This window comes from Macaca nemestrina, chromosome 17, assembly GCF_043159975.1.
Source record: "Macaca nemestrina isolate mMacNem1 chromosome 17, mMacNem.hap1, whole genome shotgun sequence".
In the NCBI taxonomy this organism is placed as follows: domain Eukaryota; kingdom Metazoa; phylum Chordata; class Mammalia; order Primates; family Cercopithecidae; genus Macaca; species Macaca nemestrina.
The window spans coordinates 85279724-85307327 of record NC_092141.1 but is presented as its reverse complement, the minus strand read 5'-3'; the positions used below and the strand labels follow the sequence as shown (position 1 = coordinate 85307327).

Below are 27604 nucleotides of genomic sequence, written 5' to 3'. Positions count from 1 at the left end.
GAATGTGTCCAGGATCCAGATCCCTCCTTATCCAAAGCCAGCTCTGAGTCCACAGGGGCAAGTGGCAAGGGAAAGGAACCCTTACAACACCTGTCTACCTCCCATTCGATCTTTCCCTATCTTTCTTTCTTTTTTTTTTTTTTTTTTGAGATGGAATTTCACTCTTGTCGTCCAGGCTGGAGTGCAGTGTCGTGATCTTGGCTCACTGCAACCTCTGCCTCCCAGGTTCAAGCGATTCTCCTGCCTAAGCATCCTGAGTAGCCAGGACTACAGGCATGTGCTACCACGCTCAGCTAATTTTTGTATTTTTGGTAGAGATGGGGTTTCACCATCTTGGCCAAGCTGGTCACGATCTTTGCCTATCTTCTTTATGATATAATTCATATATCAATACATTCACCCTTTTAAATTGAATAAGATAGTTTTTAGTACATTCACAAAGTTGTGCAGCTATCACCACAATCTAATTCCAAAACATTTAATCACCCCAGAAAGAAACCCTGTGACTCTTAGCAATCTCTCCCCATGCCCTTCTATCCCTCAGCCCCTGACAACCACGAATCTGCTTTCTGCCACTATGGATTTGTCTATTCTGGACATTTCATATAAATGGAATCATACAACATACGACTTTTGTATCTGGCTTCTTGCACTTAGCATGATGTTTTCAAGGCTCATCCACGTTGTAGCATGTGTCAATACTCCATTCTTTTTTCTGGCTTCATAGCATTCCATTCTGTGTCTGTGCCCCAATTTGTTTATCTAGTCATCAGTTGAAAGACATCTGGGTCGTTTCCATCCTTTGGCTATTATGAATAATGCTGCTGTGCACATTCATGTATAAGTTTTTTTTTTTTTTTTTTGAGACGGAGTCTCACTGTGTCACTCAGACTGGAATGCAGTGACTCGATCTTGGCTCACTGCAAGCTCCGCCTCCTGGGTTCACACCATTCTCCTGCCTCAGCCTCCCCAGTAGCTGGGACTACAGGTGCCCACCACCATGCCTGGATAATTTTAAAAAATATTTTTAGTAGAGACGGGGTTTCACTGCATTAGCCAGGATGGTCTCGATCTCCTGACCTTGTGATCTGCCCACCTCAGCCTCCCAAAGTGCTGGGATTATAGGCGTGAGCCACTGCACCTGGCCATAATAAGTTGTTTTTTTGTTGTTGTTGTTTTGTTTTGTTTTTGGAGATGGAGTTTTGCTCTTGTTATCCAGGCTGGAGGGCAATGGCGTGATCTTGGCTCACTGCAATCTCCAACTCCTGGGTTCAAGTGATTCTCTTGCCTCAGCCTCCCAAGTAGCTGGGATTACAGGTGCCCGCTACCACGCCCAGGTAATTTTGTATTTTTAGGAGAGATGGGGTTTCACCATGTTGGCCAGGCTTGTCTCGAACTCCTAACCTCAGGTGATCCGCCCGCCTCAGTCTCCCAAAGTCCTGGCCTGGCCTCATGTATAAGTTTTTGTGTGGGGCCAGATGCGGTGACTCACACCTGTAATCCCAGCACTTTGGGAGGACGAGGCAGGTAGATCATTTGAGGTCAGGAGTTGGAGAGCAGCCTGGCCAACAATGTGAAACCCCATCTCTACTAAAAATACAGAAAATAGGCCGGGCGTGGTGGCTCACGCCTGTAATCCCAGCACTTTGGGAGGCCGAGATGGGCGAATCACGAGGTCAGGAGTTCGAGACCAGCCTGACCAACATGGTGAAACCCCATCTCTACTAAAAAAATACAAAAATTAGCTGGGCATGGTGGCGCGTGCCTGTAATCCCAGCTACTCTGGAGGCTGAAGCAGGAGAATTGCTTGAATCCGGGGGGCGGAGGTTGCAGTGAGCAGAGATCACACCACTGTACTCCAGCCTGGGCGACAGGGTGAGGTGAGACTCCATCTCAAAAAAACAAAAACAAAAACAGAAAATAGCTGGGTGTGGTTGTGCACACCTGTAATCCCAGCTTCTTGGGAGGCTGAGGCAGGAGAATCACTTGAACCTGGGAGGCGGAGGTTGCAGTGAGCCATGATCATGCCACTGGATGCCAGCCTGGGTGACAGCAAGACCCTGTCTCAAAAAAAAAAAAAAAAAAATTTAGCCACCCTAGTGGGTGTGAGGTGGGATCGCATTAGAGTTTTGATTTGCATTTCCCTAGTGACCAAAGATGCTGAGCATCTTTTCGTGTGCTTTTTGGCCATTTGTATACTTTCTTTTTTTTTCTTTTTTTTTTTTTTTTTTGAGACAGAGTCATGCTCTGTTGCCCAGGCTGGAGTTCAGTGGCCGGATCTCAGCTCACTGAAAGCTCCGCCTCCCAGGTTCACGCCATTCTCCTGCCTCAGCCTCCCGAGTAGCTGGGACTATAGGCACCCGCCACCTCGCCCGGCTAGTTTTTTTTGTATTTTTTAGTAGAGACGGGGTTTCACCGTGTTATCCAGGATGGTCTCGATCTCCTGACCTCGTGATCCGCCCATCTCGGCCTCCCAAAGTGCTGGGATTACAGGCTTGAGCCACCGTGCCTGGCCTCTGTATACTTTCTTTAGAGATAAAATATACATATCTGTTCAAATCCTTCATCCATTTTTTCAGGTGAATTATTTGTCATTTTATTATTGAGTTGAAAGAGTTCTTTACATGTTCTGGATGCTAGGCTCTTATTTGATAGATGACTTGCAAATATTTTCTCCCATTCTGTGGGTCATCTTTTCATTTTCTTGACAGTGTCTGCCTTTAAGCCTTGCAATGCAATTCTTGGTCATTTTCTCACTAAGGAGTGTCTGAACCAGCAGCAGCCCTCTGAGTGCCCACAGAAGGACCACCTAGGAAAAGCCACTGGGCCAAGGGGGTTCATGTCAGGAACCTCTTTGTGCATTTTTTTTTTTTTTCTTGAGAAAGAGTTTTGCTCTGTTGCCCAGGCTGGAGTGCAGTGGCACCATCTCAGCTCACTGCATCTCCACCTCCTGGGTTCAAGTGATTCTCCTGTCTCGGACTCCTGGGTAGCTGGGACTACGGGTGCGCACTGCCACGCCCAGCTAATTTTTTTTGGATTTTTAGTAGAGACGGGGTTTCACCACATTGGTCAGGCCGGTCTTGAACTCCTGACCTCAGGTCATTCACCTGCCTCTGCCTCCCAAAGTGCTTGGATTATAGGCATGAGCCACTGCACCCCACTTTTTTTTTTTTTTTTTTGAGACAGAGTTTCGCTCTTGTTGCCCGGGCTGGAGTCCAATGGCATAATTTCAGCTCACTGAAACCTCTGTCTCCCGGGTTCAAGTGATTCTCCTGCCTCAGCCTCCCAAGCAGCTGAGGTTACAGGTGCCTGCCAGCACACCTGGCTAATTTTTGTATTTTTAGTAGAGATGGGGTTCACCATGTTGGTCAGGCTGGTCTTGAACTCCTGACCTCAGGTGATCCACCCACCTTGGCCTCCCAAAGTGCTCGGATTACAGGCGTGAGCCACGTGCCTGCCCACTTTGTGCTTTGAGCCACATTCCAGGCTCCCAAGTTACTGGAACTGTGGTGTGCATCATGTCATGACCCCAGGCCAGGTGTCCTGCCCGAAGAGCAGCTGGGAGTGTTTAAGAGTCACCTGTCAGTCCAAGCTCATGTCTGGCTGTCCCAGGACCACACTCAGGAGAGAATCCACTTCCTGTTGGGCTGGCCTAGCCTCCTTTTGCAGGCTTTTTTTGGAGGCCCCTGCTTCTACATGCTGCATCTTTAGCCACCTTGGCCTCCTGCCTCTCTCTGAACGCACTCCTATCTTTCCTGCTGTTCTTTACACAGATAGCTGTGGCTTAGTCTTAAGACTCCACTGAAATGCCCATGTTTCTGGGAGGCCTCTTCCACTTTTCCAGAGAGAACTGGCCGGTCCCTCTGCATCTGGGGCCCTCAGAGGTGCCTGCCTCCGGGCAGGCTCTTCTGGTTTTAAGTGGCAGCATCGCTGTGAGCCCACACAAGAGGGTGCTGCCCTGGGGATGTGCAGCTGTAGGCAGTGGAGGAAAAGGGAACTTCCAGGCCATGGGAGAAGGGCATGTCCGCCTGTCCCTCTGCATCTGCTTTTGTGGGTACCCGTGTCCCTCTCCTGACCCATCCTCTGAGCCCCCATGTCTCTCTCGCGTTCCACTCTCCATCCACCTTGCTCTCCTTCGTGCTCCACAGTGGCTGCCCCAGCCCTGCAGAGTCCTTTCTGCTCCATTACCCACTCCCAAGAGAGGAGCCTAGGTTGGCCCAGCCTCTCTTTTTGGACGGAGCATGTCCGTTCCCCCGGCATGTGAGCAAGAGCATGTGCAAGCCCCACACCTCACAGCCCCAGATCCCGGGGCGGGGCCTGTGTGTCATTAGGGTCCTCTGTATGTTTACGGCCCAGCTAACTGGCAGCAGCACTTTACGATTTAGCTAAAGAAGAGATATTCTCACACTAAGCCAAGCCGGTGGGCTGGCTGGAGAAAGCTCCAGAGGCCTTCCTCTGGCAAGGGCTTGGCTCAGCATTGACACTGTGCTCCCGGAGAACTCTCTCTACTCACCGTTTACTGGATAGATGCCCATGATGGCACATGCTCTGGGAGGCACTGAGGATGCAGCAACTGCCCAGGGCACAACAGGGAAGAGGCACACAGGCTAGGAGCAGTGCCAGCATGGGCAGAACGTGGCCATGACTGGCCTCACTGCCCTGCTGCTGCCATCTCTCCTGCATGCAGTTGGACAAGCTCAGGATGATCATTGAGAGCATGCTGACCTCCTCCTCCACGCTCCTGTCCATGAGCATGGCCCCGCACAAGGCCCACACCTTGGCTCCTGGCCAGATCGACCCTGAGGCCACCTGTCCAGCCTGCAGCCTGGATGTGGGCCATCAGGTCAGCATGCTGGTGCAGCGCTATGAGCAACTCCAAGACATGGTCAACAGCCTGGTCATCTCCCGACCCTCCAAGAAGGCCAAGCTTCAGAGACAGGTGGGGCTCTGCTTGCCTCCCTCCTGCTGCAACTGGACATGGCCCCACAGGGGAGGGTCACCCTGCTGCAGACCCACGGAAGTGGGGCGGGTGTTTGGACCTCAAGGTCAGCTCTCCATGGTGGAGCCCTTTAGCCAGATCCCACAAGAGTCCCTGGTCTTTCTGCAGGTCCACAGCAAGGGTAGCAGCAGAACTAGCTTTGGGGATAGGAGACCATGGGGAAGAGCTGGCTTGATGGGGTGGGACAGCACATGCTGGCTGAGGACAGATCAGTGCCCTTCGTGTGCCCTGGAAACACAGGCCCAACTGTAGGAGATGTTGGCTCCCTGGCACACGGGTCTTCCGACCCCTTCTCAATTTCCCTCCAAAGGGCAGGCTTGCTGGTGGGGGTGGGCACAGCCACAAGTCCTGGGTCCTGCCTCTTGGGCTGAGGGACTCAGATTTGGGCCAGGAGCACAGGGGAGAATAAAGCGTGCAGCCCAGCTCTCCAGTGCCCTGGGACAGCACATCACTCCTGAGCCTCCGTCACCTCTACTGACCCCCCACTGGCAAGCCAGGGTCCCGAGGCTAGTCCGTGGGGATGTAGGTGACTGACGCTTGTGTCCTGTGGGGGTGGACACCCAGAAAGGGCAGGCAGAGGGCCTTCTGCACTGTTAGTGGGAAATTGTTTTCCATTTTTTTTTTTTTTTTTTTTGAGACAGAGTCTTGCTCTGTCACCCAGGCTGGAGTGCAGTGGCTGTATCTCAGCTCATCGCAAGCTCCGCCTCCCGGGTTTAGGCCATTCTCTTGCCTCAGCCTCCCAAGTAGCTGGGACTACAGGCGCCCGCCACCTCGCCCGGCTAATTTTTTTGTATTTTTTTGGTAGAGACAGGGTTTCACCGTGTTAGCCAGGATGGTCTCGATCTCCTGACCTCATGATCCGCCTGTCTCGGCCTCCCAAAGTGCTGGGATTACAGGCTTGAGCCACCGCGCCCGGCCCCATTGTTGTTTTTGAGACAGGGTCTCCCTATGTTGCCCAGGCTGTTCTCGAACTCCTGGGCTCAAGTGATCCTCTTGCCTCGCCCCAGCTTCCCAAAGTGCCAGGATTACAGGCATGAGCCACCGTTCCCAGCCTTGGAGATGTTTTAAGGGCCAACTTACCTGGGGGCAGCAATACTAAGGCAGCAGGGGGTAGGATCGCGCCAGCAGCCTCCGAGAGCCTTCCCATCCCTCCTGCCGCAGGACGAGGAGCTGCTGGGCCGCGTGCAGAGTGCCATCCTGCAGGTGCAGGGCGACTGCGAGAAGCTTAACATCACCACCAGCAACCTCATCGAGGACCATCGGCAGAAACAGAAGGACATTGCTGTGAGTGGCCGCAGGGTGGCCGGGATGGGGCCGGGGCTCAGTGTGGTGCCGCAGCCCCGTAGCTGCTGGCTCTTTTTTCCTCTGTTCACTTGGCCTCCCCAGATGCTGTACCAGGGTCTGGAGAAGCTCGAAAAGGAAAAGGCCAACAGGGAGCACCTGGAGATGGAGATTGATGTGGTGGGTGCCAGGCCCCAGGGGCCACACTGTGTCCCAGGGCAGTCTCGCCGGCTGTTCTTTGAGAGACTGAGTGGAGGGAAGCTGGCAAGAGGAGTGTGGGCGCTCAGAAACCTGCCTGGTGTTAGGGGTTGACACCCCCAGGGAATGGGGCCCCTCCATGGCCATCTCCCAGATGCGGGGACCTCTGTCTGTCTCTGGGCAGAAAGCCGACAAGAGTGCTCTGGCCACCAAAGTGAGCCGTATCCAGTTTGATGCCACCACGGAGCAGCTGAACCACATGATGCAGGAGCTGGTGGCCAAGATGAGCGGGCAGGAGCAGGACTGGCAGAAGATGCTGGACAAGCTGCTCACAGAGATGGACAACAAGGTAAGGCAGGGGCATGGCGGGGCTCTCCATCCCACAGCCCTGCCTCCAGGATTGGGACAGCACCACCTTCTCCTGGGTCAGCCCCCTACCTGCTTCCTTAGAGGTCCCCTGGGCCCCCTTTCCCTGCCACAGCTGGACCGCCTGGAGCTGGACCCAGTGAAGCAGTTGCTGGAGGATCGGTGGAAATCACTGCGACAGCAGCTCAGGGAGCGCCCCCCACTCTACCAGGCAGACGAGGCGGCTGCCATGCGGAGGTGACACCTGGGAGGCAGGGGAGGAGGCTGGCACGCTCTTCGGAGGGTGAGGGCAGAGGGGGCTGGGGGTCCCCGGACAAAGAGCTCCTGCCGGCACGCAGCGGATCCTGCCCAGGACTGTCCCATGGTTGGAGGGACAGAATTTTAAGAGCTTGAAACACTCTTCTAGCTCAGGCCCCTTCGTATTACAGCAGAGAAAGGGAGGAGGGGAGGCTTAAGGCTCTCTGGGTTTGGCTGAGCTAAGCTGGGCCTTTGGGACAGGGAGAGGTCCTCAATACCCAGAGCTGAGACAGCTCCTGGGGGCCTGGCCTATAGGACCTGGCCCATGGTAGGCTTGAATTCCAGGATTCCCATTCGTGGCCGCCAGGGGGCCCCTGAGACTTGCACAGGGCACCCTCAGGGGCCCAAGGAAGCCTGCTGGCTTTGGGTTAGGGCAGGGAGGTCTGGGATGTGAGCCCGGAGGTGGGAGCAGATGGATTCTCAGGGAGCAGGGACAAGATCTGCACCCTGGTGGGCTGAGCTTCCAGCCTGCCTGGCCTGCAGGGTCGCAAGCCCTTCTGGGACTTCTGGGCAGAGCACTCACCCTGCGTGTACGTCCCATTCCTAACAGGCAGCTCCTGGCACATTTCCACTGCCTTTCATGTGACCGGCCCTTGGAGACACCTGTGACGGGACAGTGAGTGCCCACACCGCTGGCACACGGCCTTGCACGGCAGGGCTGTGTCTCCTCCCTTCTCCACCTGTGTCCACCTTTCTTTCATGCGTCTACTTTCAGCCCTTGCTCCCTCCCAGGCCGGGGGCGGTGGGAAGGTTCTTTAGGCAGGTGGATTTGGGGGACAGGACTTGTCCCACTCTGACTCGTCCCTTCTCCCTCTGTCCCTGCCCAGTGCCATCCCTGTGATCCCCGCGGGTCCAGGCCTACCTGGCCACCATTCCATCCGCCCCTACACGGTGTTTGAACTGGAGCAGGTCCGGCAGCATAGCCGCAAGTATGGGACAGCAGGGTCTGGGGCCAGGGCTCTGGATGGGGAAGGCAGAGGACAGGGGTGACTCCGGAGGGCCCGGCGGAACGTGACAGAAGGCAGCGCTGTGGCATAGTGTGGAGAGCCTCCTCCTTGGAGTGGGACAGTGGGGGCCGCAGGCCAATTTCTGAACTAGCTCCCTGGCAGTTCCCAGGGCATGAGAGTAGGAGGCAGACCTAGTCACACCTGCCTTTGGGAGTTACGGTGGGACTTTGTCAAGGTCACCAGCTGCCTCTGAGAGCTCCTCTACTTCTCGACCTCTTCCCCAGCCTTCAGCTGTCTCAGCAACCCCGGGATTAGAGCGGTCGGGGGAGGGTCCTGCATAGCTCAGCCGGAGGGTGGGCTCAGCCAACGAAGGAGGCTGGCGGTGGGCATCTCATGCTCCCTCCGGCTCCTGCCCGCCTCTCTGCTGCTCCCCTTCTCCGAAGGATGGGAGTTCATAGTTCAGAGGACTTCAGGCTGCTCTTTGAAGCCCTACGGGTTCCAGGTATGCGGGGCCAGGTGCGCCGAAATGGGAAGGCCCGGGGCTGCCCTCAGCTCCTCCGCCTGCAGGCAGCAGGGCTTTCGTCCATTTGGCTGGCCCGCACTTTCCCATCTGAGGAAAGCCTTCCCGGCAAGTCTGGCCCTCAGATGCTGTGGAAAGGGCTACTGCTGAGGGGTCAAGCTGCCCAGCGACCCCCACCCTCGGCCAAGAGCCCATGAGACTAGCTGGGTCCTGCACAAAAGGGACCCGGAACTGAAGGATTCGGCTTCCACAAGGTCAAGGCCCCCTCCATGGGCCGACCCTCCCTCTGTTCTGCTCACACCCTGCAGCCTCAAGCTGGGCGGTGCTTTCCCTCGGGGTGACCTGGCGCAGATGGAGCAGAGCGTGGGGCGCCTGCGCTCCATGCACTCCAAGATGCTGATGAATATCGAGAAGGTGCAGATCCACTTCGGGGGCTCCACCAAGGCCAGCAGCCAGATAATCCGCGAGCTGCTGCACTCCCAGTGCCTGGGCTCCCCCTGCTACAAACGGTACAAGAGAGGGGCGAGGCCATGGGCAGCAGGCGCCCAGCGACCAGGCTTGGCTTCTGCCCATGCACGGCTGTGCAGACAAATGCCTTGCCCCACTGCTGGGGAAGAAAAGGGAGTGTGTGTGTGTGTGAAAGTGTGGGCGAGGGGTGTCAGTGTGTAATGTGTGTAAGCCATGTGTCTATGGGTGTCAGTGTATGAGTGTGTAAGGGTGTGTATGAGTGCGTGTGTGTGAGTGGGTGTTTATGTGTGTGCATGTGTGGGTACGTGTGTATGAGTATGTGTGTGTATGTGTGTGTGCATGTGTATGAGTATGCGCGTGAGTACGTATCTTCGTATGTACATGTGTGTGAGGACCTGTGTGTATGTGTGTGTGAGACTGTGTGTATGAGTACGTGTGTGTGTGTGTGAGTGTATGGGTGTGTGTGCACACCTGTCCATGTGCACAGTCACTGGGGTGGCCCAGCCTCGCAGCTGCTCTGCCCCCGCCCACCTGTTCCTGGGCCCCGGCTGCCCTGCCTCCCAGCAGCCCCTGAAGAGAAGCTGCCCCACTTCCCTCTGGTCAGCCCCATCGTGGGTGAGTCCCAGGCCACATCCCTGGCAGTCTTCTCCCAATGACTCCATCCTGTTTTCATCACAGGGTGACAGATATGGCCGATTACACCTACTCAACTGTGCCCCGGCGCTGCGGGGGCAGCCACACCCTCACCTACCCCTACCACCGAAGCCGCCCGCAGCACCTACCCCGGGGCCTGTATCCCACCGAAGAGATCCAGATTGCCATGAAGGTCAGGGCTCTGCCTGGAGCCACCAGGGAGGGAGGCCCTGACACGGCTCCAGATTCCTCACAGTCATTCTCTAAAGCCACCAGAAGTCATCTCAGCCAGCCCTCTGCCTTGAGGCAATTCCTTAATCAGACCCAGTGAAAGCCTCAGGTTCTTACCCTTTTCTGGGAAGAAAGATTTATCCCGGCTGCCTGCCTGCCCAGCAGCATTCCGGCCTCCCAGGCCTCCAACCATGCCCCAGATACCATTTCATCTCCCTCTACCTTCTCGCTCCACCCTAGTGGAGGTGGGAAGAGAAAGCCGAAGGAGGTGTGGAAAAGAGAAAGCCTGAGTGACTGAGTGATTTGTGCCCCTTCTGGGAGGTGGGTAGGTGCTGTTACTGTCCCATTCCACAGAAGATGAAATAGGGACAGGGTTGCCACCCACATCTCTGGCTCCGGGTCCATGCCTTTGCCCTGCTCACGTGCGCTGTCATGGAGCTCGTGCACCTGGCCTCTGCATGGTGGCTGCTGGGCACAGGCCATGCCCGGGTCCCCAAGGGGCTCCCAGAGCCCCCCAGGAGGGTTCTGAGACCACAGTGCTCCGTGCTTCAGGCCTGTGTGGATGGGCCGGGGCCAGGGGGCTGTGGCCGCTACAATGGTGATGGTATCTGTCCACTTCTACAGCGTGATGAGGTGGACATCTTGGGCCTGGATGGCCACATTTACAAGGGACGGATGGACACAAGGCTGCCGGGCATCCTCAGCAAAGACAGTGAGTGGAGTCCAGAGGCCCCCAGGCGCCGCACTCGGGTCCAACAGGGTGTGCATCCATTGTGGGGCCTGGCACTTCTATGGGCCACTGGACCCTGGGTGTCTTCCTTCTCCACTCCCCTCACTCCAAATGTTCAGGTCTCTCGAGAAGCCACCAGGTAAATGTTCACAGGTGGAGGACAGCTGTCCAGCCTCAGCCATCAGCTGGGATGGGGTGGCCCCGTGTTTTCTTGCCAGCCTCCATCCCGGCTGCACTGCTGGGCTCTCCTGTCTTGGCCTCTGTCCACGGCATCATCAGGGCCCCCTCCTCCTTCAAAACTCAGCACAGTGCCCTCTGTTGAGCCCCACCACTTCAGCCCCCGAATGCCCGCCTCCCGTGGCAACGCCCGAAACCTGCTGTTGGTCACTTCCCATCATGCATTTAGCTGTGTATGCGCCTTTCTAGATGCCTCCCCTCCTGCCCTGGAAACCCCAGGTCAGAACTCACCCCTCACCTGGCACAGGGCTGACATGTGCAGGTCCTCCCCTGCACACTCCTCTGTGTGAGTGGGTGGGTTGGGTGGGTGGCTACGAGAATGAATGAAGACTGCTTCTCTGGGGCATAGCCACAAATTCAGAATGACGAGGACCCCACTCAGCTGAGGCTGGCCATGACCAGCAGCCCTGCAGCCCTCTCCCCACGCCCAGGGGTTCCCACAGAGCTCTTACCGCTGCCTCTGCACTGACCCTTCCCTCCTGCCCCCATCAGGCTCAGGGACCTCAAAGCGCAAGTCCCAGCAGCCCAGGCCCCACGTGCACAGGCCGCCATCCCTCGGCGGCAATGGCCACCTGCCCTCCCGGCCACAGAGTGCCCAGATGTCAGCTGGCAACATCTCAGGTAGCTTCCCTCTGGGTGGGGCATCCTGCCAGGCCTCCCTGCTGGCCCTGCCGGCCCCCTTTCCTGCCATGTAGGGCCATACCTTTATCTCCCCGGAGAGGGGAGGGCCTGGGAGCTGAAGGAGGTGTAGAAAAGAGAAAGCTGGGTGTGGAAAAGAGGACCCTGAGTGACTGAGTGATTCGTGCCCCTTCTGGGAGGTGGGTAGGTGCTGTTACTGTCCCATTCCACAGAAGATGAAATAGGGACAGGGTCGCCACCCACATCTCTGGCTCCAGGTCCATGCCCTTGCCCTGCTCACGTGCGCTGTCATGGAGCTCATGCGCCTGGCCTCTGCATGGTGGCTTCTGGGCACAGGCCATGCCCGGGACCCCAAGAGGCCCCTGACCCTGTCATGGAGGAACCTCTCTCTGCCGCCCGGCCTGGAAGATCCCTTGGGTCCTTGATCTCCCCAGGAGCTAAGTTGGGCCTGAAGGTCAGGGAGCTGTGGACCCCCAAGCTACGGGGCCATACAAGGCCCTGCAACCAGGAGGCTGGATCACTGCCAAGTGACCCTGGGCAAGGTCACTCTTGACAAGGGCTGTCCCCTCTCCAGACCTCAGTTTCCTCATCTGTCATCAAGGGGGTGCTGGTTTAGTGCTGCTTGGAGTTAGGGCCCCCCTGAGAATCTAGTGAAAGCTGCCGACCTTCCTCCTGTAAAACAGTATGCACCCACATTCCTTGTGAATGCCTGCGGGAGGTTCAGGGACCCCCCGCCCAGAGCCTGCACCCTCCCCTGCCCCTCAGCTAGATGCTCTCCAGCATCACTCCAGCCCTCAGTGAGGGCATGTGGCTGAGGGAGGAGGAAATCACAACAGAATAACTGGCTGTGGTGGTCATGGCACCTCGCCATCATCTAGGGCCCCCCACAGGCCAGGTAGTTTAGGAGCTTTATACGGACGGATGAACCACTTTTAATCCACGTACCAGCACTAAGAGGTAGGGACCATCGTTAGCACCACTTACAGCTGAGAAAACTGAGGCACAGAGAGGTGAAGGTCCTTGCTCCGGGTCACACAGCCAGGAAGCGGCAGAGCTGGAGTTCAAAGCCAAGCCCTCTGGCCCAGAGGCTGTTCTGGGAAGGACAAGTCTCAGTGGTGGACGGTGAGCACAGAACTGTCACCCTGGCTCCCAGAACTCTGTTTTCTTGGGAATACTTAGCTCACTTCTCCCAGTGTCTACTCTAAGGGCACTGAAAATGCTCTGGAAGCAGGAGAGAGGGACCGGTAGTCTCGGGAAAATTCCTGTGCCTGTTGGTGTGGATGTCTAGTGTCTGTATTAACAGGAAACAGTACCAAAGAGGCAGCTCTTGGCCCCTGCAGAAGGACACGTTTGCTTATTTTTCATTCACAAAGATCATGAAGGGTGCTTCACGACTGCTTAGGAGCTCAGATGGGCCTGCACCGTGCCCCCCGGCCCCGGCAGCTCCCCTCCAGCCTGTGTCAGCCCGGCCTGGTGAACAGAACTGCTGTCAACCTCCCTGGGCTTTGGGCAGGCTGCGGTGACCCCTGGTGGGTTTGGGAAATGTGTTGAGCAACCTCAGCCCCTCTGTCTTGCAGTTTCTTCGCATCAACAGAAAGCCAGACCTTCCTCCGAGGGCCGTCTCTCCCAGCCGAACACAGCCCACCCACCCAGCTCTGCCACGGTGGCAAACAGGGGGCTGGAGAGGCACATGGACATGCCTCCTGGGGAGGGGCTCGAGGAGCCCACGCGGGGGCCACGGTCCAGCACTGCTCAGTGAGCGGAGGTGTAAATAAATGTTCAGGAGGAAGTTTAGGTGCGGCGAGTCTTCTCTGACAGTCCTGGCTCAGGAAGATGGAGGGAAGGGGAAGTACCCGCTGCTGGCCAGGCAGCCCCCCCACGTGCCTCCAGACCACCCCCAGGCCTGCCCACTCAGTAGACCTTCTCTTGGACAGTGGATCTGGTTTGTAGCCTGAAAGTGAGTCCTCAGCTTCTGTTCTCCAAGGGCGCCAGGGCTTCGGGAGAGCTGGACACTGCACTGGGGACAGGGAGACTCCTGGCCCTGGGACCAGCTGGGCCAACGCTCACCCAACCAGCTCTCTCCTGGCCTCGGCTAGACCCGGGGTGCTCTGCCTTCTGGCCCTAGACCTGCCTTCTAGCCTGGGGGGCTGGGGCCCGAGCTGTCAGTGTCCAGCACTCTGGGCGTGAGGGTGGCAGCTGCCTGCTGCGCTCTTGCTGCTGGCTCAGGGTGGTTCCTGACCCCTGGTGTGGGATTCCAGGGAAGCAGTGCCAATGGCTGGAGGCTGGGCAGGTTTCTGTTTGCCGCCCTCTGCTGCTCTCCCTTGAGTGGGCTGCTGCAGAGACAGCCGGGGCCTGAAAGCTCAGACCAGGGGCTGCTGTGGCTGTGATGCAGTTTCCCCGTTCCCCTCCTAGAAAAAGACACCCAGGTGGTGGGTGGAGAGGTGGTGCGAGCCCGGTGCTTGTCGCTTGTCGTGATTTGCTTCCCTCTGCCCTAGCTCCGACACTTGCAGGCAAGGGGACTCACTAAAGGTCTTGGCAGGTGAAGGGACAGAGGCGTGCAGGTGGGACTGGGCTCCGGCCGGTGCAGCAACTGCTAGAGATGAGCCCCCATCACTGCTGCAACCCACTGGAAGCTCCTGGGGCCAAGGAGTCCCCTGACCTCCTGAGCTTGGACTCCAGCCAGATTCTAGGGGTCCCCCAGTAGATGAGAGTGGCCCCCCACCCTGAGGTTTATTTTTTTATTTTATTTTATTATTTTTTTTATTTTTTTGAGACGGAGTCTCGCTCTGTCGCCCAGGCTGGAGTGCAGTGGCGCGATCTCGGCTCACTGCAAGCTCCGCCTCCCGGGTTCACGCCATTCTCCTGCCTCAGCCTCCCAAGTAGCTGGGACTACAGGCGCCCACAACCGCGCCCGGCTAATTTTTTGTATTTTTAGTAGAGACGGGGTTTCACCGTGGTCTCGATCTCCTGACCTTGTGATCCGCCCGCCTCGGCCTCCCAAAGTGCTGGGATTACAGGTGTGAGCCACCGCGCCCGGCCCACCCTGAGGTTTATAAAGCCCTGAAGTCACCAAAGCCTTTCTGCCTCAGAGGCTCCCCCCTCAGAGAAAAGGAAGTGCTCAGAGTTGAGAACGGGGCTCCCCCCACCCCCAGTTCCCATCTCCCCAGTATGGGAAAGGGATGTCTGGGGCAAGAGGCCTGCTTTGGGGTGTGAGGAGACAAAATCACACAGGAAAGGAAAATGTGGCGACAAACAGCCCAGAAAAACGCTTCTGCCCCTGACCCCGGTGTGGGCAAAGTGGGGCAGGCTTGGCTGGGTTGGGTGGGCGCTTCCTCCTGGCCTGTTCTGCGGAGACCCAGGGAGTCTTCACGTAATGATGTCATGCTCAGAGCTGGACAGAAGAGAGGAGCTGCTCAGACAGCAGGCAGCCCTGGACCCCAGCCCCTTTCTCCCCAGGCAGGAGGTAGAGGCAGGGCCGCCCCTCCCCGGCTCCAGCTGGGCTCCTGTTGCTCTCGGCCCCACCCTGGCTGTGAAATGTCAGAAGGTCGGCTCAGTTTCCCGGGTCTAGAAGCCAAATTCACCAGCTTGGCAGGGAGGCGCAGCCCAGCCCTCCTCAACCAGGCCTTCCCCACACCCACAGAAGGGCCCGGAGCGACATTCCCTAAGCCAGCCAGGCCAACCCCCACCATTCCCGCACCTGGCATGGCCCACACCTGGGTGGACCCCGGCTCTGGCCCAGGCGGCCTGGGGACGTCACAGCCTAACCACCCACGTGCTGAGAGGGGCTGCCCCTTCCAGCCTGGGAAAGCACAGGTGGGCAGGGGCGGGGGGAGGGGGAGGAGTCTCAGGGGTTTCCAACCAGGAAACAAAACTGAAAGGACGAACCCAGCTTCCAAGTATGTCCGTGTCACGCAGGGGTGGAGGGGCAGTGGGGCCCGCCGTTCCGCTCCATTGGAGGAGGGGCTGCCCCACCGTGTGAGGGGCCCGAGGAGGCCGGGAGGCAGGATGCGGTGGGTGCGGGGCCTGGCCCCTCTTGACTTTCACTTCACTTCCGGCCTGAACCTCCAGAACCCTTGTCCTGCCTGTGTTCCAGCAGGACTTGGGGCCCCGCAGACCCCAGCAGAGGGCGAGGCAGGAGGACAGGACAGGAAGGGGCTGCCTGGACAGTGTGTGGCGGCAAAGGGCAGGGCTGGAGGAGGAATCCCAGCCACGTGGCCATCACCCCCATTAGCCAGGTGGACAGGCTCCCCACGCAGCTGACCTCCCACGCCTCAGGACCAGCTGAGGACGAGCTGCTAGGCCAGGAACTGGTAGCCGTGTCCCATGCTGACACCTACGGGGCTGTGGGAAGGGGGAATGGAAGCAGGCCCCTCTGGGGACCCGCCAGCCTTAACTGACCTTTGGGTCATGGCCCTCGACCCAAACGGACATACTGCCCTGGGAAGCTGAGGGGAGGAATATCAGAGATGAGCCCAGCTGGAAGATGCCTCCTGGGAGGGCCTGGGGGGCCATCAGGAGGCCCCCAGCTAGAAGGAAGCTCTCCCCACTGCAGATGGAAATGACTTCCAGCGCTCCTCCCTAGGACTCTGTGGGTGGGGGCTACACCGATGGGGCCAAGAAGGGACGGTCACAGCAACTCAGGATGGACCCCGGCCCCTCCCCATCCCCACACCAACCTGGACCATGCTGTCAAGAGCCCCTGGTGTGACCACCCCCCAGTAAAAAACATCCAGACCGGCCCAATGGCAAGAGACCCCCACCACCCCTTCTGAGGAGACTGCTTTTCCCACCAACGGAAATAAAAGCACCGCAAACCAGGGAAGTTAGAAAAGTCTCTTTTTAAGTTTTTAAATTAAAATTTCACCCTGGTGAGATGGGATTCTGATTTGGGAACTAAACCCAAAGGCAGGCTCTCCGCAGTGGGAGGGGCAGGGCGCCCAGGGCAGTCACGTCCCCTGCTGGGCAGAGCCTGACCTTTGACCTAAGTCAGCTCCTCAGTGCCACATCAGCCCTGCATTCAGCAGGAGACAGGTGACAAGAGCTATGGGGCCACAACCAGCAATCAGAGGTGGGGAAGAGGCCATGGGGAGAGAGAGCCCTGATACCAAGAGGGCCTTCCACAACTTTGGCTTCAGGCCCTCCCGGGACCTGCAGCCGCTATGTGGCTGCCCCGGTGACTGTGGGAGTGGGGTCCGCTTCCAGATTCCAGAAGGCATGGCTGTTAAACGAGGCAGCTGAGACACCTTGTGCCACAACATCACTCCATCGGCTCTGCAGCATGGCAGCCCTAGCCCCGAGCACCGCAGGTGTGCCAGGCCCATTCTCACGCACATTAGTTATATTTATATATTCATATATATTATAGTTATATATTAAAAACAGAGGAAAAACTTGCCTGAAAAACTCCTGAAGGACCCAAGTGGTCCAGGAAGTTTACTATCCCCCCCACCCACAAAAATTCTTTTATAAAATCTTCCAGTGCGATCTTCGGGAAACCCCCTGCCCTCCCCGGCTCCCCCCTCCCTGGCCCTCCTGTGTCCCCATAACCCTGGGCTGCCCCAGCTCCAGCCCAGCGCCCGGCGGCGTCCAGTCTCATCTCTGGCCGTCCATGGCCGCCATGGCTTTCTGCTGGGTGCCCCCCTGCTGTGCTCCTGGGGGCCACGTGGGCTGTGGGCGGTGGAGGTGGTGGAAGGTGGTGGGGGAGGAGGGTGGGATCCAGGGTGCCTGGTGGCTGGGCGGGGACGAGGCCCAGAAGGGGCTGAAGTTTGCAGGTGGGGAGCAGGCTGCTGCTGTCATGGGGCTGTTGCTGCTCTGCAGGCCCTCGGAGGCGCGGAGCTTGGAGAACATGGCCAGCGCGTCGGGGAAGTTGGGCGGCGTGGCAGGGGTGTTGCTGGGAGTGCACATCTGCAGGGAGAGAACACGGGTGTGGGGAGGCTGCCTCGAGGGTCCCCGAGCCACTGGATGGGGCTTACCCAGGTCAGCCACTCCTTTACTCCCATTTTTCAGCTTCATTCATTTTTGCACAAGCAGCTTCCATAGGACAAAAGCGCCCTCTCCCTGAGCCAATACGAACAAAACCCAAGAACCTTATCAAAACCAACAGTGTTTCACGAAATGACACCCTGAGGAGCATCCAAAGTGAATGGTTAATTGCACCCAGGAGCTAAGGTGTCAGATTCAAGTGAGAGGGCAGGGGGCAGCCCAGGACACCGCTGCTCCGCGCCTTCCCTGGCCAGGGAGAGCAGCTGGCTGCCCCACCAGCCACCCTCAGATGCTCCCAGGCTGCTGGGCAAGGGAGAACGGCCAGCGGGGAGGCTCTCCCTCCTGTGCCAACTCTGGAAAAGTTAAACCACCTTGGTGGATGGGTTCACACCATACTAAGGGTGACAGCCACCAGGCCTTGAAGGCTTTGCCTCCCTTATCTTTTTTTTTTTTTTTTTGAGACGGAGTCTCGCTGTGTCTCTCAGGCTGGAGTGCAGTGGCGCGATCTCCGCTCACTGCAAGCTCCGCCTCCCGGGTTTACGCCATTCTTCTGCCTCAGCCTCCCAAGTAGCTGGGACTACAGGCGCCCACCACCACGCCCGGCTAGTTTTTTGTATTTTTAGTAGAGACGGGGTTTCACCATGTTAGCCAGGATAGTCTCGATCTCCTGACCTTGTGATCCACCGCCTCGGCCTCCCAAAGTGCTGGGATTACAGGCTTGAGCCACCGCACCCGGTCAGCCTCCCTTATCTTTTAACAATGATACTTAATGGCTTCAATTATCCTCTCTTTATGACAAATTAGGAAACTGAGGCCCAGAAGTCAGTTGCCCGAAAATGCACCCACAACAGAGGGCAAGTTGAGAAGACGGACCTCCCCAGCTCCCAAGTCTGCAGGCCCAAGTTCTTAACATCTACTGGGCCACACTGCACAGACAGAGTCAAGAGCCCCTTTATATCTGGGCCCCCTGAGGACAGAAATCAGGGATTTCAGTGTCCTGTGTCTGTAGCCTCAGGCCGAACACACAGCTGGCCTGCCCTTGGCTGCAGGCTGGCAGTTTCTCAGTCTGTCCAGCCCCTCAGTCCTCTTCCTGGGGGTAGCTACAGTCCCCCATCTGCTGTCTTCTGCCACTACCCTGGGGGCAGGGGCTGGAGTGCCATCCAGGAGTACCTCGCCGGCAGCATGGGCAAGAGGCAACACAGAGAACAAGACCACACAAAACTGACTGGGACCTCAAAGCTGCTTTCTCCCTTTCCCAGGAAGCTACAGGAGTCCTTCTTCGAATTTCTCCTCATTTTAGCAACACTGGCCCCTCCCCCAAGCACAGGAGTCGGGGGAACAAGACTTGAGGGCTCTTCACCTTGAAAGAGGGAGCGTTGGCAAGGCACAGTGGCTCACGTCTGTAATCCCAGCACTTTGGGAGGCTGAGGTGGGAGGATTACCTGAGGTTAGGAGTTCAAGACCAGCCTGACCAACATGGTGAAACCCCGTCTCTATTAAAAATACAAAAATTAGCTGGGTGTGGTGATGGGTGTCTGTAATCCCAGCTATTTGGGAGGCTGAGGCAGGAGAATCACTTGAACCCGGGAGGTGGAGGCTGTAGTGAGCCCAGTTTGCGTCACTGCACTCCAGCCTGGGTGGCAGAGCAAAACTCCATCTCAAAAAAAAAGAGGGAGCTTTCACAGCCGGGGGCTGTGCGTGGGGGGGTGTAAGCTACATTGAAGGGGGCCACTCGTACACCCTGTCCACTGAGCCCCACACCATGTCAGCACCCAAGGCACCAAGGGAGCTCTGACCCTTGCCTTTCTAGGGGCCCTCAGGGGAGGCTGAAGGACTCAATGCAGAGGCCTGGCCCCACCCAGACCTTTCCCCTCCTCCCTCCACGACTCCCTGCCCCCCCCCCGCCTCTGGGGACGGCTTCTCGGCAGCAGGAAACAATGAATGAAGGGTGGGGGTGGAGGCCAATTGCATCACAGCATCGTGACCGACTTCCCCAGTTCCCTGAGCCAGCGAGGCCTGTCTCCTCAAACAGCCACGAGAGAACAGCAGGGATGATGGCTGGCAGGCCTGTGTCGGCCTGCCTGTGTGAGCTTGGGCAAGTTCCTGAACCTCTCTGGAGGTTCTCTCTGCTTTTGTAAAATCGGAGTTTTGAACCAGATGCGCCCCCTCGGCCAGTTCTCAAGAGAACCCAGTGTCCCCTGCACCCGCCTTGTCCTCCCACTTAAAGTCTGTGGTGCCTTTCTCGACTTCCAACTGGGAAACCCTCCTTATCAACTGGGAAGGTTCCAACTATGGGAATCTACAGTAATGTATGCGACAATCATTTATCAGTTACTCATGACTTCTGGTTTTGCCATTTTGCTGTTACTAGTCTCTAGTGTTTTTTTGTTTTGTTTTGTTTTTTGCTTTTAATCTTTTTCCTTTGACTTACTTTGTCTAAAAGAAATTGCCAGGCCGGGCGCGGTGGCTCATGCCTGTAATCCCTGCACTTTGGGAGGCTGAGGCAGATGGGCCACCTGAGGTTGGGAGTTCGAGACTAGCCTGACCAACATGGAGAAACCCCATCTCTACTAAAAATACAAAATTAGCCAGGTGTGGTGGCGTGTGCCTGTAATCCCAGCTACTTGGGAGGCTGAGGCAGGAGAATAGCTTGAACCTGGGAGGTGAAGGTTGCAGTGAGCCAAGATCACATCACTGTACTCCAGCCTAGTCAATAAGAGTAAATCTCCATCTCAAAAAAAAAAAAAAAAATAGAAAAAGAAAAAAAAAATAGAAAAGAAAATGCCAGCTGGGTGCGGTGGCTCACTCCTATAATCCCAGCACTTTGGGAGGCTGAGGTGGGAGGACAGCTTGAGGCCAGGAGTTTGAGACCAGCCTGGGCCACACAGAGAGACTTCTCCTGCCCCCGCCTTTCTCAAAATCAAAATTAGAAAAAAAAAAAAAAGAGAAACCACGAACTTTCCGAGAGCAGGGATGGTATCCTCCGCTGTGCCGCTAAGGCACTCAGACTTGGGCACTGATGGACACGCTGGTCATGTGTGTTACAAAACCTGCTGCTTTCCTTGAGGGATGCTTCAAAAGAGACTTACCATCTCCTTGGGATTTGCAGAGGAGAGGCAATAGGAACTAAACAGGATGCCATAGCAGCTCTTCCTGGGGAGCCTCCCTGTTCTCAGCCCCTCAGAATGGCTGTAGTATCTGGAAGTTCTGAGCTTTTTGGGATGGCCACAGCTGGTGAGAGGACACGTCAAGGATCCTCTGACAGGAGATGGCAGGGAGCTCCGAGGCTCAAGCACAGGCGGGTGCTTGGCCACTTCTCATGGTCAAGTGCAGGGGAGCGTGTCTCCTGGAGATGAAACCCTCTGGGGTTTCTAAGAGCCCTGTGGCCAGTACCACGCTCCCATCATACTCAAATGCCATTTTTGCTTGATTTATATACAGCATCAGCCATTCTGAGAAAAACTAGTTAAAAAGATCAAGACAGACCCCTCTACTTGTCCTCTGTGACTAGATGAAAACAGAGAGCCAAAGGCAAGGGCACCAAGTGTTAAAAATCCCAAAAATGTACCTAGAAGCCACAACAGCTCTCCTGGGGAACAATGTTTTAAGATCCCTATCGCTGAGCCCAGCCCCTCCTCCCCCAGCAGGTCCAATAGGTAACTAGCAGGGAAGGGTAGAGGAGGGATGTCCTGGGCCTCTAAGAAAGCAGGGTACCCCATGGCCAGGAGGGCAAAGGCTCAGGTCTGGGCCAGAATGATAAAGAAAGCAAATCCAGACCCGGACCACTTCTCGGTGTGCTGGGCTGGTAGAACTCAACACAGAAATTAAAGACACACTCCTGGCCTTATCTTGGGCCAAAATCTGTGTGTTCTCCTGGCTTGGGGGATGTATGTCCTTCCAACTTCCCAGTCCCCTTGGGCTTCGGAAGGGTGAACAGATCTTTGTGGCTAGAGCCCGGCTTCCTGAGCCAGGGTGGATTCATGCCTTTCCTGTTCCCTGTAGCGCTGGGTGTGTGTGTGTGGAGGGGGAGGGGGAAAACCACTCAACAGCACGAGGGGGTCCCTATAAACGCAAGCACCCCCAGCGCCCTCCCTGGGCCCTTCGCACGGGCTTCCCAGTGTCCCAGACGTCCGGGCATCACCCGAGCCCCCTCCTCATCCCCTGGCTCTGGGGTCCCCCAGCTCCTGAGCTCCTCGCCAGGCCCCCGGCCTTCTCCCCCTCCCTCCTACCCCCAACTTTGGCACCCCTTCCCCCCAGGGACCAGTGCCGGGCACCAGTCCCGAGGCCAAGCAGCAGCAGCCCGGGAGGCGGGCCTCAAAGTTGGAGGCGCCAGCGCCGGCCCGGGAGCCGCTCTTTCCTGGAAGACATTTTGGCTCTTTGTTTACATTCGCGGCGCGGCGCTCCCCGGCAACATGGCTGTCACCGTCGCGCTGACAGCGGCCCCGGCCCGCGCCCCTGCCCGCCGCCGCTTACCATCTGGTGGTGGTGGTGGCTGTTGGGAATGTTGGTTTCTTGGAAGAACGTGCTCAGCGCGGTCTGCGGACAAACAGGGCAGTGACACCGCGGGCCCGGCGGAGGCAGGAAACGCAGCGGCCGGGCCCCCCACCGGCTCCCCCCGCCTCCGCGCCCGGTCCGCGGCCCCCGACCCTCGGCTGCCCCACGTGCACGGGGAGCCGGTCCCGGCCCCAGCCCCGGTCCTGCTTAAGACCCGCTAGCGGGCGCCGATCGCCTTCCGGGCCAACGACAGGAGCGCTCCCCGCCCCCGCCGCCGCCCGGCGTCTCCGACCCCCGCGGCCCGGCCCCGCGGCAGCCAGGTTCGCACCTCGAACTGCCAGTGGGCGGCCTGCAGCAGCTGCTTCGCCTGGTCGGCCGCGCAGCCCGCGGCCAGCACGAACTGGTTGATCATGACCTGGTGCCGCAGCTCGTCCATGTTCACCGACATGGCGCGGCGCGGGGCCCGGCGGCTCCGGCCGGACGCAGACGCGGGGCTGCGCGGGCGCGGGAGGCCGGCCGCCCAGGGCTCCGGGGCTCGCGCTCACCGCCGCCGCCGCCGCTCCGCCGCCCGCTCCGCCGCCGCCCGCCCGGCGAATGTTGTGGTTCGGCTCCCGCAGCCCGGCCGACACCACAAACAACAGCGCGGGGCGGGGCTGGGCCGGCCCAACGTTCGGGGACCGCCGCTGATTGGCCGGGGCGCCGCTCCGCCAGCGCCCGGCTCCCGTAAGGACGTTCGATTCGAATCCTGCGGCCTGTGGGGCCCTCACTGTTTCTCTTTTCGCCCGGCCGCGCCCATTGGCGGAGCTCGGCGCCGTGGGGCTCCCCAGCATTGGCCGGCCGCTGTGTTTTGGCTCATCCGGCCTCGTGGTTGGTCACGGCCGGGCGTTCGGGGCGGGGCCGCGCGCGCTGATTGGCCTCCGTTGGTCCTGTTTGAACTCAACTTGAAAACCCAGAGTGCCTGCTGATTGGCCGAGGGCCCTCTGTTTGCTGTTGTAGGCTTGGGGGTGGTGCGGCCAAGTTCATTCATTACTTCATTGAAACAGAACATGCTCAGCTGGAAAAGCAAGACAGAGTGGCTTTGACTCATTTCCTCTGAAAGATGTGGTCATCTCGAGAAACAGAATGATCAAAATAGAAAACAGAGTCTTTGCAGCTGCTCAAGTCTCAAAAGCATGTAATTTTTAAAAATAACTTTCAAGCAGCCCAATTTTTCAAAAAAATCTTTTATTGAGACATAACGTACATTAGGAAAGTGCGATGTCGCAGGTACAGCTCCCAGACTTTTCACCAAGTGAACACCCAGATCAATTAACAGAACGTTACTTGCACCCTAAGAACCCGCGTCCTGCGCTCTTCTAATCACTACCCACCGCAAGGATCTAGCAGTCTTTTCTTAGTTTTTAGACCAAAGACTTTGCCCTCTGAAGATGGAAGCCAAGATTTATGTACCATAAATATGATATGCAAGGAAATATGCAAGGAAAAAAGTGAGACTTCCTCAGTGACCAATATCCCAAGCCAAGAATTTTTTCTTGTTAAATCGGTTGACCTAACTGAAGCTTTAATTTCTTTTTTTTTTCCTCTGGCTTGTCACGAAAGCTAAGATGAAGCTTTAATTTCTACCACGTTTTAAAAAAACAATGGGTGGCAGTAGGGGTGGAGTCTGGGGTTGGGGTGGCTTACACCTATAGTCCCAGCACTTTGGGAGGCCGAGACAGGAGGATAACTTGAGGCCAGGAGTTCAACACCAGCTTGGGCAACATAGCACAGACTCCATCTCTACCAAATAAAAACAAATAATAAACAGTGAGTGTTTCTGCAGAGATACTGTTTCTCAGTTGTAGCCCTTTAAAGCCCAAAATTTGGTGGTGGTTGTTAGATAGGGCTAGAGTGACATGATCATGGCTCACTGTAACCTCAAGCAATCCTCTTGCCTCAGCCTCTTGAGTAGCTGGGACTACAGGCACACACCACCATGCCTGACTAATTTTTGAATTTTTAGTAGAGATGAGATCTCACTATGTTGCCCAGGCCGGTCTTGAACTCCTGGACTAAAGTAATCCTCCTGCCTCAGCCTCCCAAAGCGCCGGGATTACAGGTGTGAGCCACCATACCTGGCCCCAAATTTGTTTATATGTGCTGAGCTTCCATCTTTTGGATTAGGGTTTGATCTTCAGGGCTGTGTTTGAGAATTGTGGGGGTAGGAAAAGAACTAGGAGTTTAAGCAGATTGGGGAAGGGGCAGAAGAGATTGGGAAGATAAATATTGTTAGGGATTCGCTGCTAAGAGTTTCTGTTTCAGGAGAACTTAGTGAGTTTTTTATCTGAACTACTAATTACAGAGTGTATTTTAACTAAAGGTCTGCAGAACAGAAGGAGGCTTATAATAAGAAAGCATGCCGTGGTTCTATCTTGACTTTGCCTACATTGGATTTAACTCCCTATCTAAGAAAACTTGACAATATGTGTTTTTAAAGTTTACAAAGAAGAAGAAGATTACAACTAATGTTAATGTTTCTGTACTGATGAAAAACAAATTCAGGTACTACAATGAGCTCATTCCATTTGGTTCGTTTTTTGTTTGTTTGTTTGTTTTGAAGGAGTAGGAGTCAGCTTTTTCCTGGGAATTGCCCTGAAGTACACATGGGCTGGGACCTGGTGTGTGGCTGGGGAGTCCAGTACAGCTTGCAGCCTTCCCGTCCAGTAACTGCAAGGTGAAAACAAAAGTGAGCAGCCGGCAGCATACATTGCCAGGCAGCTCAGGCCACAAGCAGCCCAGAAGAAGGAAGTACTGTCACTGTGGAGCTCCAGGTTTTCACAAGTACATGCGGGTGTCAAACATGTCAGGGCCGTGAGTAGGAGGGTCTACCCTGGGGAGAGACATTTCTGGATGTAGTGGAATGTCCCCTATGAGCCCGTAGGTCTTAATTCAGAAGTAAGTTCCCAAGGAAAGCAAGAGTCCAAAATTGCCAAACCTGTTATTTCCTGGATATGAAGGCAGTTTATCCAGTTTATGTAATGTTTAACAGTTGCAGGGCCCAGCTGTGGGTACCTGGGCGAGGCATGGAGGGCAAGGCCCCCAAGCCAGAGACTCAGGTTCTAGTTATCTTCTGTGGGCCTAAGGTCACTCAGGAAGAGGGAAGGAGAGCAACAGAGCCCGTGATTTGTGGTCCTGAGATGTGGAAGTGCTTAATCCACATTTTGGCTTCTGAGAATCTGGTTGGAGATGACTAGCTGGGACACCTAGAACTGCCCCACACCTAGGAGAATGAATGAGGTCATGTTTGTAGAGGGCTTTGAGCTCATGGGATGAAAGCAACTTCCTAAATGCGAGGTATTATTAACTGAAGGTACTATTATTTTAATCTGAGAGGACAATGTATGGTAGGTAAAACAGAGAAATAAAAATATGCCATGGGCCGGGCGCTGTCGCCAGCGCCTGTAATCCCAGCACTATGGGAGGCCGAGGCGGGTGGATCACGAGGTCAGGAGATCGAGACCATCCTGACTAACACGGTGAAACACCATCTCTGCTAAAAATACAAAAAATTAGCCAGGCATGGTGGCGGGCGCCTGTAGTCCAGCTACTCGGGAGGCTGAGGCAGGAGAATGGTGTGAACCTGGGAGGTGGAGGTTGCAGTGGGCCGATTTTGTGCCACTGCCCTCCAGTCTGGGCAACAGAGTGAGACTCCATTTAAAAAAAAAAAAAAAAAAAAGGCTTGAATCACAAATAAAACATGGTATCCTCAGAAAGAAAATCCTTGTTACATCAATGGTCTGGGCTTCAGGACAAGCGGTGAGGCAGCAACCAAGAAGAGAAACAATCTTAGCAGTATTTCCTCCGTTCCCGGATAACAAGGTTGTTGTGAATGCAAGTCATTGAATCAGTCCTGAAACAGGCACACAATAGCCGGACCATAACAAACAGCTGCCAGTTACCAAGCACTTCCTGTGAGCCAGGCAGCTCTCTAAGACTTGAATGTCTATTAACTCATTTCAATCCTCCCCCAAATCCAGAATCTCATTTCACAGATGGGGCCTCTGAGGGACGGTGGAGGGGAAGAGTGTCCAGTTGTGGAGTGAGGCAGTGGTTAGCTCACCCATGCTACCTCCGTTCCTGTTGCAGCTGTCACTTCCGTGGGACTCTCAAAGGGCCCCCTCCCTAAAAGATCTATGGAGGGCACTGAGAGTTCCGCTGGAGATGCCTGAATTGAGCGAACCCTCCCCGCCTCTGTGGGGATGGGGAGAAAAGGACACCAGCTGTCTTGGGTAATGGGTTTGGGGGAAGGATGGCGAACTGGCATTCCCAACCTCCATCTCTGCAGTACATTAAATTCTTTTTCCGGCCGGGCACAGTGGCTCACACATGTAATCCTAGCACTTTGGGAAGCTGAGGCAGGCGGATCACTTGAGGTCAGCGGTTCAAGACCAGCCTGGCCTATATGGTGAAACCCCTGTCTCTACTAAAAAAAAAAAAAATGCAAAAATTAGCCGGGCGTGGTGGTGCATGCCTGTAATCTATAATCCCAGCTACTCAGGAGGCTGAGGCACAAGAATTGCTTGAACCCCGTAGGTGGAGGTTGCAATGGGCTAAGATCACGCCACTGCACTCCAGCCTGGGCGACAGAGCAAGACTCTGTCTCAAAAATAATGACAATAAAAAATAAAAATAGGCCGGGCGCGGTGGCTCAAGCCTGTAATCCCAGCACTTTGGGAGGCCGAGACAGGTGGATCACAAGGTCAGGAGATTGAGACCATCCTGGCTAACATGGTGAAACCCCATCTCTACTGAAAAATACAAAAAACTAGCCGGGCGAGGTGGCGGGCACCTGTAGTCCCAGCTACTCGGGAGGCTGAGGCCAGAGAATGGCGTGAACCCGGGAGGCGGAGCTTGCAGTGAGCTGAGATCCGGCCACTGCACTCTAGCCTGGGCGACAGAGCAAGACTCCGTCTCAAAATAAATAAATAAATAAATAAATTTAAAAATAAATAAATAAATTATTGTTCCTTTCTTCCTCCTTTCCACCTCTTATTTCCCTAAATCCAAACAGATCCAACAAAGCTGAAAGATGGAACTTGAGGGCTCTCAGAAATCCCAATAGGCCTAAGGCTCAGAGTGGGCACAAAATCCACTCAAGGTCATGAACGCTCCCTTTCCTCCGACTGACTGATGGCAGCACTGGGATTAGATTCAGGTTCGGTTGATCAAAAAGCTCATTTCCTTTCTCCCTTCCTTTTCTTTCTTTTCTTCCTTTCTTTTTTCCATCCTCTAATTTTTATTTCTTGCTTCCCTCCTGTTTCTTCAAGATGCCAGGACAAAAGGACAAGGTGGCCAGGAGAAGCAGAAAGGTGTTGAGAGGAGAAGGAGAATGGGAAAGGGTCAATAAGAATACAGTGAAAACAAGCAGCACCAAGGCAGCTGGGCAAGGCTGGACTCACACAGTCCCTGAAGGCTCGGGTCCAGGAGGCACTGGTGGTGCGATAGTTTTCTTCTCCCTTTGTGGATTTCCAGTGCTATTGCTAGCCTTTGTTTGTTTAACATAACCTATTTTTTGCTGCTGTTTTTCATTGCAAATGTATGCT

At 55.9% G+C, this 27604-nt stretch overlaps 2 protein-coding genes across 2 annotated transcripts in view; one reads left to right on the top strand and one right to left on the bottom strand.

Annotated features, from left to right (window-relative positions):
- Positions 1-13340, top strand: part of LOC105469378 (glutamine rich 2) — a 39939-nt gene extending 26599 nt beyond the window's left edge. The window contains exons 9-20 of the mRNA XM_024788915.2: positions 4688-4939; positions 6161-6283; positions 6386-6460; positions 6663-6827; positions 6960-7081; positions 7692-7757; positions 7969-8070; positions 8917-9117; positions 9755-9902; positions 10565-10652; positions 11400-11528; positions 13124-13340. Of these exons, the coding sequence (XP_024644683.2) occupies positions 4688-4939; positions 6161-6283; positions 6386-6460; positions 6663-6827; positions 6960-7081; positions 7692-7757; positions 7969-8070; positions 8917-9117; positions 9755-9902; positions 10565-10652; positions 11400-11528; positions 13124-13305 (1653 nt within the window). The 3' untranslated portion in view covers positions 13306-13340. The remainder of the gene's footprint in view (positions 1-4687; positions 4940-6160; positions 6284-6385; positions 6461-6662; positions 6828-6959; positions 7082-7691; positions 7758-7968; positions 8071-8916; positions 9118-9754; positions 9903-10564; positions 10653-11399; positions 11529-13123) is intronic.
- A 3025-nt stretch (positions 13341-16365) lies between these two features.
- Positions 16366-22623, bottom strand: LOC105469197 (UBA like domain containing 2). The gene is made up of 3 exons (XM_071083615.1): positions 22351-22623; positions 22002-22064; positions 16366-17450 (listed from the first exon to the last, which is right to left on the bottom strand). The coding sequence occupies exons 1-3, from the start codon at positions 22468-22470 to the stop codon at positions 17139-17141; spliced, it is 495 nt and encodes a 164-aa protein (XP_070939716.1). The 5' UTR covers positions 22471-22623; the 3' UTR covers positions 16366-17138.
- Between the last annotated feature and the right edge of the window lie 4981 nt (positions 22624-27604).